We start from the raw sequence: 12980 nt of genomic DNA on the forward strand, positions 1-12980 counted from the left end.
TGTAAATATAATGTAAAATGTATTTTCCTCAAAAAAGTTTGAAACGACATGAGAAAACAAAACTATTCTCACAATTTCCAGTGGCAACTTATTTTACAGATTCCTATAAATTTGATATTATCGTTCAATGAATTAAGGTACATTTGAAGCATAGCTGCTCCATGTATAGACAAAGATGAGAAGTGCAGTCCAAAGCGATGAGTCATTAATGTTTAGCGACTTCATCAAACACATCATCTCACAACACAACAATTGACAAAAGATGAGCATCTGAATTAGCACAGATGAAAAATCTTTTCAAATGTACTATAGCAACATTGAAGCCAACCCCCTTTAAAGGATAACCATTAGGCTTTGGCGTTATGAATACAGAAGGAAGATGTAGCTAACCTCCTTAAACAGCTCCAGACATATTTGCGTGCCAATTTTAGGGCAGGACCGCTTTAGGAAATTTACACGTGACGTGCGTGGAACAAGTCCTCAACAAGTCAAGGCGAGATATTTAATACCTAGCACGTCAATGCTGAATTCAACTGAATTACTCACATCTTCCCAAATTATGACTTTGCTCTCGCCCGTCCCAAGTAACAACTTTGGGGAAATGTGCCTTGCGGTATAGAAGAAGGCCACAGATCTCCCTTCAGATTACAGCTGTTTTGCTGTGGGAGGCTTGGTGGTGTCTAATAAAATGTGAAACCCAAATGTCTGGAGAGATTGTGGGCGGTCTGATTTTTTCTGTTGTCAGCTCAGACAGCACAATCCAGTCAACATACCGAGACGTCTTGCATTTCTGTAGTGTCAGTTTCTCGCTTTTTGCATAGTGTTCAAATAGGATGATGATCATTTTACTGACTTATGCATAAAACATATCTGTCACAAACAAAACAGTGCATAACTATGGATCTTTTTACAGTGAATATAAAATGTGTTGCACTTTTAAAGAGTACATTCATATTTTTAAATAGCTTTCAGATATCTAATGGAACCTAAAGGTCCAGTGTGTCATTTATTTGAAGGACCTATTTACAGAAATGCAATAAAATGTACATAACTATGTTTTAAGAAGTGTATAAATCCTTACATAATGAAGTGTTATGATTTTTTAACCTTAGAATGAGCTATTTCTATCTACATACACCGCAGGTCCACTTGCAGGGAGTTCACCATGTTGTATCTACAGTAGCCCTATACGGACAAACTGCTCTACAGAGTGCGTTTCTTAAATGCTATATCATCTTCGGCAACGAAGCGAAAACATGATGACATTTTAGTTTTGTGTCTCACACCATAGTGCTGCAAAAGAGTGGGGTGCTGTAAGCCGTTTGTTGCAAATTAGCAAATTCACCACTAGATGCCGCTAAAATGTCCACATTGCTCCTTTAAAAGAAATATCACGGTTAAAAGAATCTGACTAGTCTATGTAAAAAGAAGATAAAGGGACAATGAAACCTGGGTTTAAGTGCTTCGCTCAAGGTCATGGAAGCGATACAAGAACTCTTCTACACTTCAGTACATAGACTGACCCCATTGAGACTTGAGCAACCGCCAAACCGCATGATAAATCCGAGCTGTCCAGGCATGATCTCTAATGTGCCAAGAACAGACAGCCTTGTGATGGTTAATCCATCCAGTCCGAACATTCAATAGAAATGTGCAAACCTTTAGGATATCCTCTACAGACTCATGTGTCTGGAATCGACTGTGTTTCTTGGAGAGCTTTGCAACCAAACCTAGTCATGCTTTGTGTTTTGTAGCAGTGTTATTAAAACATTAGAGGTGTCGACGGTCTAATGAAATCAATTATTCTTTCACAGAAGAACAAAATAATAATTGAGAAACTATTTGTCTGGATGTTTACACGAGTGCTAGAAGACAATGGAGGTTTTGTAGGAGGGTTGTAATCTACTTTAGGCCTAAACACTCTTCTATCTCATGTCTACAGTTCATTGTTTTTAGCCTCAGACAGCAGACACCCACGGACCATCTGATGCATTTTGTACAAAAATGACAATTGCTTTTTAAAATGATGCATCACTGTCCAGACCGATAGGATGAATTTCATTCCTGTATTACTGTTATGAGATGGGACAGTATTATCCACACCAATGGAAAACGGGCTTTGTTTTCTTCTTGCAAAATACAACTCATCCATTTTCTCATGTAAAATCGTTCCTTATCCAAGTTAGAAACCAATTTGTTGCCGTATTGCAAATTCAGGCACTAAGGATGCACATGTATCAGCAACCTCGTATTTACAACTTGCCATTTGTTTACATTAAGAACTTCCCCAAAGCAACAAGCTTAGACTTTACTCTGAAATTTACTATAAAAGGATTCTTAATATCAAACTGATTCACAGGTGACGGCTGGTCAGGCCTATGAATCAAATCTCAATAATTCCCTCTATTACACTCTACTTGTTTTTCAGCAAGAAGGAGGATTCTATTAAAAGCGTCAATCCTTAGCAACAAGCCTGGACTGTACAACTTCACCTCCCCATCCTCTCGACGGCAAGCATCATCTCTAACACATGCAGCTACAGAAAAACAAGAGGACTGTGTGCGTCTGTGTCCGTGTGGTATACGCTTCGTGAGTGGGAGGGGAAAAGGTCTGGTGCACAGAGGGTTAAATTCAATCTTAATACAGAGCTCAGCCTTCAGAACTTCTGCAACCCACACACGTCAACCACAACACGTCTGACATTCTGTTGTCTTGTGTCATGCACGCATCAAAACAATCTCCTCTTCCAGTAACGCCAAACAACGTCCAGCTACCAAACAGTCTCAGTGCAACTTTTGTTTTCATTGGCATGCGAACTGCATTGCAGTATTGCAGCCCGTAGACAAAAAACAGGATTTTTATAAAACCTAAAACCTGGTGGTGTGGCACAGATAATCTGATCGCATGGATGTTTTTCCTCAGAAGGAGAACTTCAGACACCACATCAACTGAATCGGTTCTTTAATGCAGGGCGGAAAAAGGGAACAAACATTCATGCAATGAAAAAGCACATGACGATCCGGCTTGACCACTTGCAAATTGAGATGAAGGTTAGGATGCACAAACGTCAAGTGGGTTTGCTAATGCCTGCAGCGCGGCACGCACTCAACGCGTTTCCTTGCACCTCCCCTTGCCAAAATTGTTCAAAGTCAGACCACCCTGCATGTTCTACTGGTTTTTTTCAAGGATGTGCTTGGAAGTCAAAGCTGAATAACTCGGATAGATGCATGCATTGCTACACCACCACACAACATGAGTGAGTTTTACATTTTCGGTGCGATTTGGAAAATACTACTTGCTACTTTACTATTAGAGGTGGCAACTCAAACACAGTTTGTAGTTCTATTCAACACTGTTCCTACCTGCCACAAACTTTTCCCCTTTAAAGCTTCGGCACATGCAGTCGCATCCACACCAAAGCTTGTCGCACGTGGCACGGCATCAACATGCAAAGACACATAAAACGTACACAAGTTTGCTTCTTACCTACAGGATGCGCGGATGCCCATCAGAGAGAGTGCCAATGAAGGTGACGGAGGTTGGCAGGCCAGAGACAGAGCCATGTACCAGAGGCACCGGAGGGCCACCTCAGTGCACACAGATGCACACTGAGGCTGAATGCTTAAGAGCTGGAGCCTTCCACACGCTCACTCACTCCCTCCCTCTCTCTCGCTCTCTCTCTCTCTCTCTGCTGCCGTCAGCCCCGTGAGCCCGCCCCTTCACAAGCATCCACGCTCTCTAAATGGCTGAGGGAAGCCAGCACTGCATTGCAGGTAAAAACGTAGCCGCCTCCTCATTTCTTGGGTACATTCTGCTTTCACGTGGTGTCGTAACCCATTCGCTTTCGCGCTCTCTCTAATTACAGAATGAAACAGCACACTGTTGACAGGAAGGCGAGTGGTAGACTCTCTTGTTTATCAGATCTGTATCTCAGCAGGGAGAAGCTCCCTGTCATCTGAACAAGCCTCGTTTTAACCTTATTAGTAATAGCAGGTAAGTAGGACTGAGTCACCATGAGGGAAAAGCATAAACAGGAGAAAGAGAGAGAGACTGTGTAATAGCACTCGACACAATCCATTACTCTTATGTATTAGTACCCCTCTGAGACATACACCACCACATGAGAGATACTTGACTGAGCTACATCTATAATAATGTAAACCCATGATTAAAACGCTTTTACGCACGCTACTAAAACAAATCAAAACAATAACAAAACTCTGGTTTAATCAGATGAGATGCTAAGACTCAATGTCAAGATTACAGTTTAAAATTTTTATCCAAGTCATCTTTCACCTTTAAAGCTCACATCTTGCTTTTTATAGAGATAACTGGATGGAGATATTTTTGAAGAGTTTGGTTCCGAAATGAGATTGTGTCCGTTATGAAATTAGTTCAGAAATCATGTTTTTTTATTGTGCATTCCAATTAATATAAATCAAACTGAAGTTTTTTTATTTAAGCCATATTACCTGAAAGATACAGTTAACTAACACAATAAAAAAAAAAAGAGTTCTCATTTTGGAACCAAACTCTTCATTTGACAAACATAATAGCTGGAACCCAAAGTGGCCTCATTCGGCACAGAAGAAACTCCGGTTCTTAGCCAGAAATATTGGCTCTGCAGCAGCTCTTTAAATAAAGTTCTTCAAAAACCAATAACTCAAATCTGCTTGGATTGAAAAGACTAAACCAATTAATGCTAATTTATTAATATCATTACATTGAGATCCATTTTAAGGACACTTTGTTCTAGATCTAGGACCTGTCCAACTGAGAAAAAAAACGATTTTGTCTAAAATATAATGTATGCATTGATTTTGTATGTGTTATATACATGTTTCAATGCCATTCCAAAAATGTCACCACCTGGATTTAACTAAGGAAATAGGTAAGAGCTTCCAATTGAATAGGAGGTCTAGGTTCAGCAACGTTATGTGACCAAAGAATGAGGTCAGCTGAATGACTGAATGACCAGGTTATTCAATCAATGTTTTTTTTCTTCCCTGATGGCACGGGCATATTCCAAGAGGATAATGCCAGGATTTATCGGTCTCAAATTGTAAAAGAGAGGTTCAGGGAGCATGTAACATCATTTTCACACATGGAGGAGTGCACACCTTAACCCCATTGAGGATCTTTGGGATGTCCTGGAGAAGCGCCCCGACTCTTCCATTATCAATACAAGATCTTGGCGAAAAATGAATAGAACTCTGGACGGGAAAAAAATGTATATTCTTAACATTGCAGAAGCTTATCGAAGCGATGCCACAGCAAATGCATGCCATTATCAAAGCTGTGCGTGACTTTTTTTGGACGGCCAGTGTATAAAGCCAGCTCATGGTGGTACATAAAGATGCTAAACTGAATTACATTGAATGTTTATATGTGTTTCTAAAATGATAGTTCACCCCAAAATGAAAATCATTTACTCACCCTCTTTTAATTTAAAACGTGTACGACTTTCATTCTTCACAAAAGAACAAAAAAGAAGATATTTTGAAAAATGTTGTTAACCGGCAACCATTGACTTGCATTGGTCTTGTGTTTAAATAATAGAAGTGAATGAGTGCCACCGCTTGTCGGTTACTATCATTCTTCAAGTCATAGAGGTTTGAAATGACAAGAGGGTGAGTAAATTATGAAAGAATTGTAATTTTTGGTTAAATTATCCCTTTACAAATCAGAACTCATAAACGAAAACTACATCCAGACAAGAAACCGATCAAACCAGGGGTAAAATGGCTATGTGAAAAAATAGGTAAAAAGAGCATGATGCACACCTCTCTTCATTCCATCATCAAATAGATGGAGACATGTAGGTGGAAAACACTGATCTGAACTAATATAAATTAATGATAGAAGGAAACACAGTAGGCTCTCGATGAGTCAGAAATCACCTAGGACAACCTCAGCCTGATCGGACGCTGTTAGTTAAAACACCAGATGAACGTCTCATGCAATTACGCAAACATAAACAGCCAAAACATTTACGGCATCCATATCTCTTATAGACATGCATTCTGCTTCTCTCGCAGTAGGACATCATCACATATCATTCACTTAATGGTCTGCTTGTTACCTAGCAACTACGAAACCTTAGGCAACAGAAGAAAGTTATAGGGTTTCTATGATTGACAGGCCTCAAAAAGTCCTTCATAGTGATGATAATATATAGATAGTATTTATGTTTACATATATGTATATAAGCATTGACTACACTCCATCCCTCATGTCCTTAAAGAATAAATTAAGTAACAACAGAAAAATAAAAACATAAAATATTAATCCATTCTCTTTAAATTCACCAACATGGAATTCATTCATAATGAAAGTATTTAAATAAAGAGCATAGCAAGCGTTTCCAAAAATGTAAGACTGTTACTGGCTGTTTGATATATAAATATGAAACAAACAATCCCTGCGTCTCGATCACCTCCCTTGCTCCAGAGATTGTGAATCGGTATTTCGTGTACAGGGTTCCAAAGGTTGAGACTTTTTATTGTCAGTCGTTTTGATAGACAGGCTCGTAAAAAAATCTTCATAATCAATTATTACCCGTCGTGATAATTAACATTTGTGACGTCATCAAGCTGTACTTGCGTTTACCCTCGGAACTTGCTGTATTTTTTCAATACAACTGAATGACCATTAACTCATTCCCCGCCAGCCTTTTAAAAAAAAGTTGCAAGCGTTTATTAACATTTTCACACATCTTTAATCGCTCACAGTAAATTTTCTGTTAAGAATATATGGACAAACAATATGTCAAATGAAAGAACAGAGCCTCAGCCTTTAAATAAAAGAAACTGTATTCTTCTGTATAATCTTCCTTTGTTGCATATTATCACTCTGTAGATGTAGGTAGGTTTCTTCAAAAATGCATCACTTTGATTAAACAGCGACAGAGATAATTAACTTAGGTTCTGGGATTCTGTAATTTTTCCCATAGGTGTGTTATACCGCCACCTGCTGTACAACAGTACAAACACTGATTGCCGTAATAACTCGTTTTTGGCGGGGAAGCGTTTTTTTTAAATGATGAGAACTCAGTTAAAGCAGTTGTTTTGCACTCACTCACAATTAAGCTGCGCTTTGGTCATGAACGTGCTGCTTCTGCAGCTCACTGAACAGAGAAGACGCAGAGAGTCGCTAGTTGCTTTTCTAAAGCAAAAAACTACGAACTGTGTGTATGCGTGCACACAACGTGGGGTCTGTGACGGATGCATCTGCACTGCGAGTCTTTTGCAAACATCACATTGTTGGAGATAATCGATATTGCATTGTATCGTGATGAACTTTCCGATTTACACCCCTATTAAGCATATCGTTTATATACAAATCTGTACAATTTAAGAGGGAAAACCATTTGTTGTTACCATTCTTAACTGTAATTGTTTGTGTAATAAATATAATTTTGCTCTCAGTACAAAGAGCCGAAATGTGTTATAATATACCTGTGTGAGACCCAATAAAAAAGATATAAATAATAATATAAAGAACTAGATTGTATACAAGTAACTGTATCAGAACAAACATTTCTTTCTAAAAGATTTACGGTTATGGCACATGCTGACAAATACAAATGCATCTTACAGTGATTAAATGACTGAAGGTTATCCCATCCAGCTGCTTTACTGTCACGAGCATCACTGACTGCATGATGATGAACTCGACTTTGCTGCACCGCTGTCTTATGTCAACACTCATTGAAAATAAATTTCTTCTTGTCGCCTTCAGTGTGAAAACCCCTACAGTGCCCATCTATAAACCGACTCCTAGTCATTCTCCTGAAGGGTCCACATCAGTGAGCTGTTGAATAGATTTGTGAGGACTGGATAGTTTCACTATTTGCGGGCACAGAGCGCTATGGCAGCGTTGCAGCTGGCTTCTGCTTCTGACAAATCTGTCTTGTCAGCTTGCTCACTTTGGTAGAACGATCTGATCTTAGTAGTGTCAGAGTTGTACACCATTTGTTTTTTATTTAATAAACGACATTCCTAGAATGCAAAACATCTAGTAGAGTTTAAAGTGCCAGTGTTTTTTGATACCATTCAAAAATGCAAAAAATCTTTTTTGAAACATTATCTGAGCTTTGGTTAGTAGCGAGCATGTTTTGACTGATTTTCTACAATTTGACTCAAAATAACATGGTTAAACTGTTGTTACTGTAACGAAACTATGCTATATTTGTGGTTACAGTACTTTACTACAACTGCCATAGGTACAATATGGTATAATATAGTAAAAATATGAGAGCAAACAGTTCTGGGGCACTTTTGACAACCAATGTCATTTTTCCTACTATGGTAGTTAATGGGGTCCAGGAATTGTTTGGTTACAAGCATTCATCCAAAAATCTTTCTCTGTGTTCAACCAAACAAAGAAAATGATATAGTTTGGAGAGCGAGTAATTCATGGCAGAATTTTCATTTTTGGGTGAACTATCCCTCAGCATTTAAAAGGTGCAGTGCTTTCACCATTTACTGAAAGGTTATTTAAATACATTCAATCAAAATTGAAAATTGCATCTCCAAATCTTAATGAAAATAAAAGCTGGGTTGTGTAAAGTGGATGAGATACAAACATAGTGTGGCAAGTAAAAATAATAATACTACGCCTGGATTAATGTATATTTCTATAATTCAGTAACTGATGTATTTAACTGTGTTCCTGTACACGACAAAAGCATATTATGTGTGAACTGCGAAATCCATCTTCATGTTTTCAAGTCTGTTTTAATGCTAAACTCACACGCTGCAAACTAAACACAATGTGAACCAAAAGGATAAAATTGTTTAACCCAATTTCTGTTTGCATCTCAATTACAGTTATTACATTTGTGTCATCCCCGCCACACTGCTTTCTCAATATAAGCGTTAACATGCAATCTAAGAAAGCACAAATGCAACAACAACAACAACGGCAACAAACACTTTTAGGTCTTCAAATTATTTTCATCTAATGCTATTAACCACATTTCCACATTTTGTGCCCTGTTAAGCACAAGATCCACAATCACAATTAATTACCCAACTAACATAGATCTGCCACTGGCCACATAGTAAAATCCTGAACTGTGTTTGTTCTCTTGACAGTCTTAACATCCTCATGGGTAAATAATGAGATGAGAGTCAGCTATTATGATACAGCATAACTTCATACCGCAATGCAAATCCAGAGACAGTAGAGCGTACTATAAGTGCCCTGTCTGTGCCTCTCCGCAGTGCACTGAACAACTGAAGCTTCTGTTTAAGAATGTGAAGGCGTCACATTAGGACCAAAACTGTGGAATCAACTCAAATACAGTGAGCTGCAGTTTTCTCTGCACATCAAGAGACCTGCTAGATTAAACCTGCTCAGTTATGGAATATGTACCAACAAGAACATGGAATCTAGAGAGAGAGAGCAAGAGATAGGTAATAACAGGACAGGACATCAGTCTCTGCTGATTAGGTGTATGTGGGTTTCATAGGAACAAATGCATCTTACAACTAAGGGATGAGGTGTTTGCACAGAAAGCCTTTTCACGTGTCTTATAAAACTGACAAATTGACTCTTTCTTCTGCAAAACAAAAAAGATTATATTTTGCAAATGTCTCAGTGGTTTTGTTTTCATACAAAGGAAGTCAATAGAGGCCAATGTCGTTCTTCAAAATATCTTCTTTTGTGTTCCAAGGAAGAAAGTCACACAGGTTTGACACGAGGGTGTCTAAATGAAAGCAAAACAAAAAATCATTTTGGTCAACTGCCCCTTTTAAAACAGCTAAGAGGCCAACGGTGCATCCGTGTGCCGCTCAGCTCCCCAAAACTCTGTGACCTGATTTGTTTCACACAGCCGGTGCAGGTAACCACTCACTCTGCAATCCGCAGTCCCCCGGACCCCATGCTGCAGTTGTGGAGAATACAGCTTACATAATGCTCAATCTCACAAGAACCCCGCTGCAGCTAAAATTGTAGCCCTTTCATTTTCCTGTAGCGATAGACGGAGTGAATACACCTGGGGCTCTAACTTCCCAACTCAGCAAACGCACTCAGGGAACCTTTGCATGACAGAAACAAAGTTGCATGCCCCCACGTACATGAAAGACAAATGCATCTGCAGCCTCGACTCACACGCACATACCCGAAAGTGGCCTCACACACCCTACAACTCCAAAATGCATCTTAGTTGCAGTACTCGAGCGATCGCCTCACCTGCCTGATTAAAAATGAATCAAACATCAATAAGTCAGCGACGCCACATCATTTTCCACTCCACACACACATACACAGTGAGACTCACTTGCACCTCAGACCGCTGGCGAGTTTCACCACGGCTGTGTTGAGCGAAACGATCCAGTCAAAAAGCCACATGGCAGAGGAAGACAGCGCGGGGCAGAACGCTGCAGTGCCAGCCAGAGTTGAACGGCAGATGAGACTTCTTTCTTCTCTCGCATAGAAAGCGCCCCCCTGCTCTGAGCTTAGCAGCCGCCTCAGCTCTACTGATCCAGCACTTGCGAGCCAGAATACTAGGCAGCACGGGAGGGAGGGGAAGGGCATCGGAAAGAGGAGGGGGTGATAAGTGAGTACAAACTCGCTCCTGCCAAGTGTGGTGTGGCATAAAGGCACACAGCGGGAGGACGGGACACTTTATGACGGGACGGTTGAAGCTCAGGGAAAACGTGTGATGATAATGTACATCTCAAAATGGTGCTGGCCATTTATCGTGTTGTGTTTCAAGGACACAGGGAGACCCGAGAGGTTATGTTGCTTTCTGCCTTCACCTGAGCGGTCTGAGAATGAGGCACATCGGGCTTGATGGCTGTCACAAAGCACTCTTACATAACAGATCTCTTCAGGGCAGATGTGAGGTCGTCTAGAATTTAAAAATGAACACGTAGAACGCCCTGTTTTTTTAACTAGCGCCATTGATCAGCATGCATCAAGCATTCTAGGCTGAATATTTGACAGATTAGTATGACTTTGTTTTTTACTGATATAATTAATGAAAAACGATGATGTGATGTGATATGATATACCAAGCAGAGACGGGGGAATTGGATCGAGATATATGGCAGGTTGTTGGATGTGTTTGGAGCATATGAAGGCCACAGCTCTCAAGAGCTTTCTGTTTCAGTTCAAAAATGCTACACGAATATATTCAATATTTATTCATAAATACTAGGGGCGCTCTGTAAAAAAAAAGAACTGCACGGTACTCCACACACGCTTGGAATCTGACGACACATTTATAATATGGTTCGTTATAAATTATAATGCGTAAAAAAGACTGACAAAGTTCAGCTAATGTATGTTTGTAAATGGATACACTTTCAATAAATACAACAAATCAAACAACGCAGACAAATTCCAATAGAATTGACGTATGCTGTAATATGACCAGTCATTTATGCTTTCAGAACTAGGGATGCTCCGATCCGATATTTGTATCGGAAATCGGCGTCGATACTGAATAAAATTCTAGATCGGGTATCGGTGAAAAAATTGCACCGATACCCGATCTAGCTTACATAAAATTTCTGCTAGGCGATGTAAAAGTTCCTGGAGACACCGGCGCTTAAACTCTTTCGTGGCTTTGCTTTGCGAAGCGTGTGACATCATACGCTAGCAACGTGCTCTTTACGTAGTGTGCGTGAACAAGCGAACATAGCTTACATTGAGCAGCGAACAGCATGGAGCGACAAAAAATATCTGCCATTTAGATTTACTTTAGAACAGCTACGCCAACAAGTTACACCGCTGTTTGCAATACATGAGAAGTAAATGTTCCGAGGGGTTGTGATAAAGCTGTTCATTATAATACTACTAATTTAAGCACGCCGAGTTCAATAAGCTGAAGAAACTAAATCGAGACGGTACGAAGCAGCTAACTTTGGAGGAGACAACGAAAATAATTCAGAAATTTCCATCTAGTAGTGTGAAAGCAGCGAAAATCATTGAAAGCATTTTGAATTTCATGGTAATGGATTTGCAACCGCTGTCCGTCGTTGCGAACAATGTCTTCAGACTCCTTATAAACCACCTGGAGCCGCGGTACGACATTGTGAAGCGTAACTGAGACCTGAACTGTACCAAAAAGTCTGCAAACATGTATACGAAAAAAATAAAGATGTTAATTCGGTGAGTTTTGTGGATAATTTGACTTTGAATTTCTATTTGTACCGACTAAACTATTATATCTTTTTCCGTTTATTTTTACATGTGCAGCACAAGCTAGGGAAGCTAGTGTTTTATTTATCTTTCGGTGTTGGATGTTAAATTTGATTTCCACTAAACTTTAGCTTAGTTTAGTGGACTTTGCTTTAATGACTAAAGCATTAAAAAGAGCTGATTCCTGTTTGAATATCTAAAGCAGTGAAGCTATTGCTTTTTTGCTCAATTTCAGCTGCTTTATTGTTTATTGTGCATTGATTTTTTAAATTATATTTGCACATAACAGTTATTAAGAGATTTTGTTTCCATTTATTAATACTTGTCTATCAAGCTGGTGAAGCTGTTGTTTTATTCAGCTGCTTAATTTGCACTTTAATTTTGAATTTCAAGTTTAAGATAGTGAACATTTTGTTTTATTTTGCTGGTTTAATAAATAATTCACAAAATTTGTGAATCATTTGTTTGTTATTTTGTTTTACGGGGTCAGGAAATTAATGTTAAGTCGAGCTTGATGTCTTGCACAGCAATGCACACAGTTTATTAAGTAATTGTGCACTTTAAAAATGTTACCTTAGTATCGGATCGGTACTCGGTATCGGCCAATACTGAATCTCAGGTATCGGAATCGGTATCGGAAGCAAAAAAGGTGGATCGGAGCATCCCTATTCAGAACCGGGGTGTTATGAGCGCGCGAGTGCAGGTGAGACCAGAATAGCACATGTTGCTGTTTAAACTAAACTCATACATGCCTTGTCAATTGAAACATTTAAATAAAGATGATGAACAAGAAAACTCGCTTGAGAGAAGATCCAGGCGCGCATCAG

The 12980-nt window shown here is 39.3% G+C and overlaps 1 protein-coding gene across 4 annotated transcripts in view; it reads right to left on the bottom strand.

Annotated features, from left to right (window-relative positions):
- Positions 1–12980, bottom strand: part of srpk1b (SRSF protein kinase 1b) — a 28648-nt gene that overhangs the window by 10629 nt on the left and 5039 nt on the right. For 2 of the 4 annotated variants that reach the window (XM_056735087.1, XM_056735084.1), the window contains exon 1: positions 3487–3632. The exons of 1 other annotated variant lie outside the window; for it this stretch is intronic. In XM_056735087.1, the coding sequence (XP_056591065.1) occupies positions 3487–3563 (77 nt within the window). In that variant the 5' untranslated portion in view covers positions 3564–3632. Of the gene's footprint in view, positions 1–3486; positions 3633–10285; positions 10457–12980 lie in introns of those variants that run through there. One more of the 4 variants, XM_056735085.1, reaches the window with a different exon arrangement.

This window comes from Triplophysa dalaica, chromosome 21, assembly GCF_015846415.1.
Source record: "Triplophysa dalaica isolate WHDGS20190420 chromosome 21, ASM1584641v1, whole genome shotgun sequence".
NCBI lineage: Eukaryota > Metazoa > Chordata > Actinopteri > Cypriniformes > Nemacheilidae > Triplophysa > Triplophysa dalaica.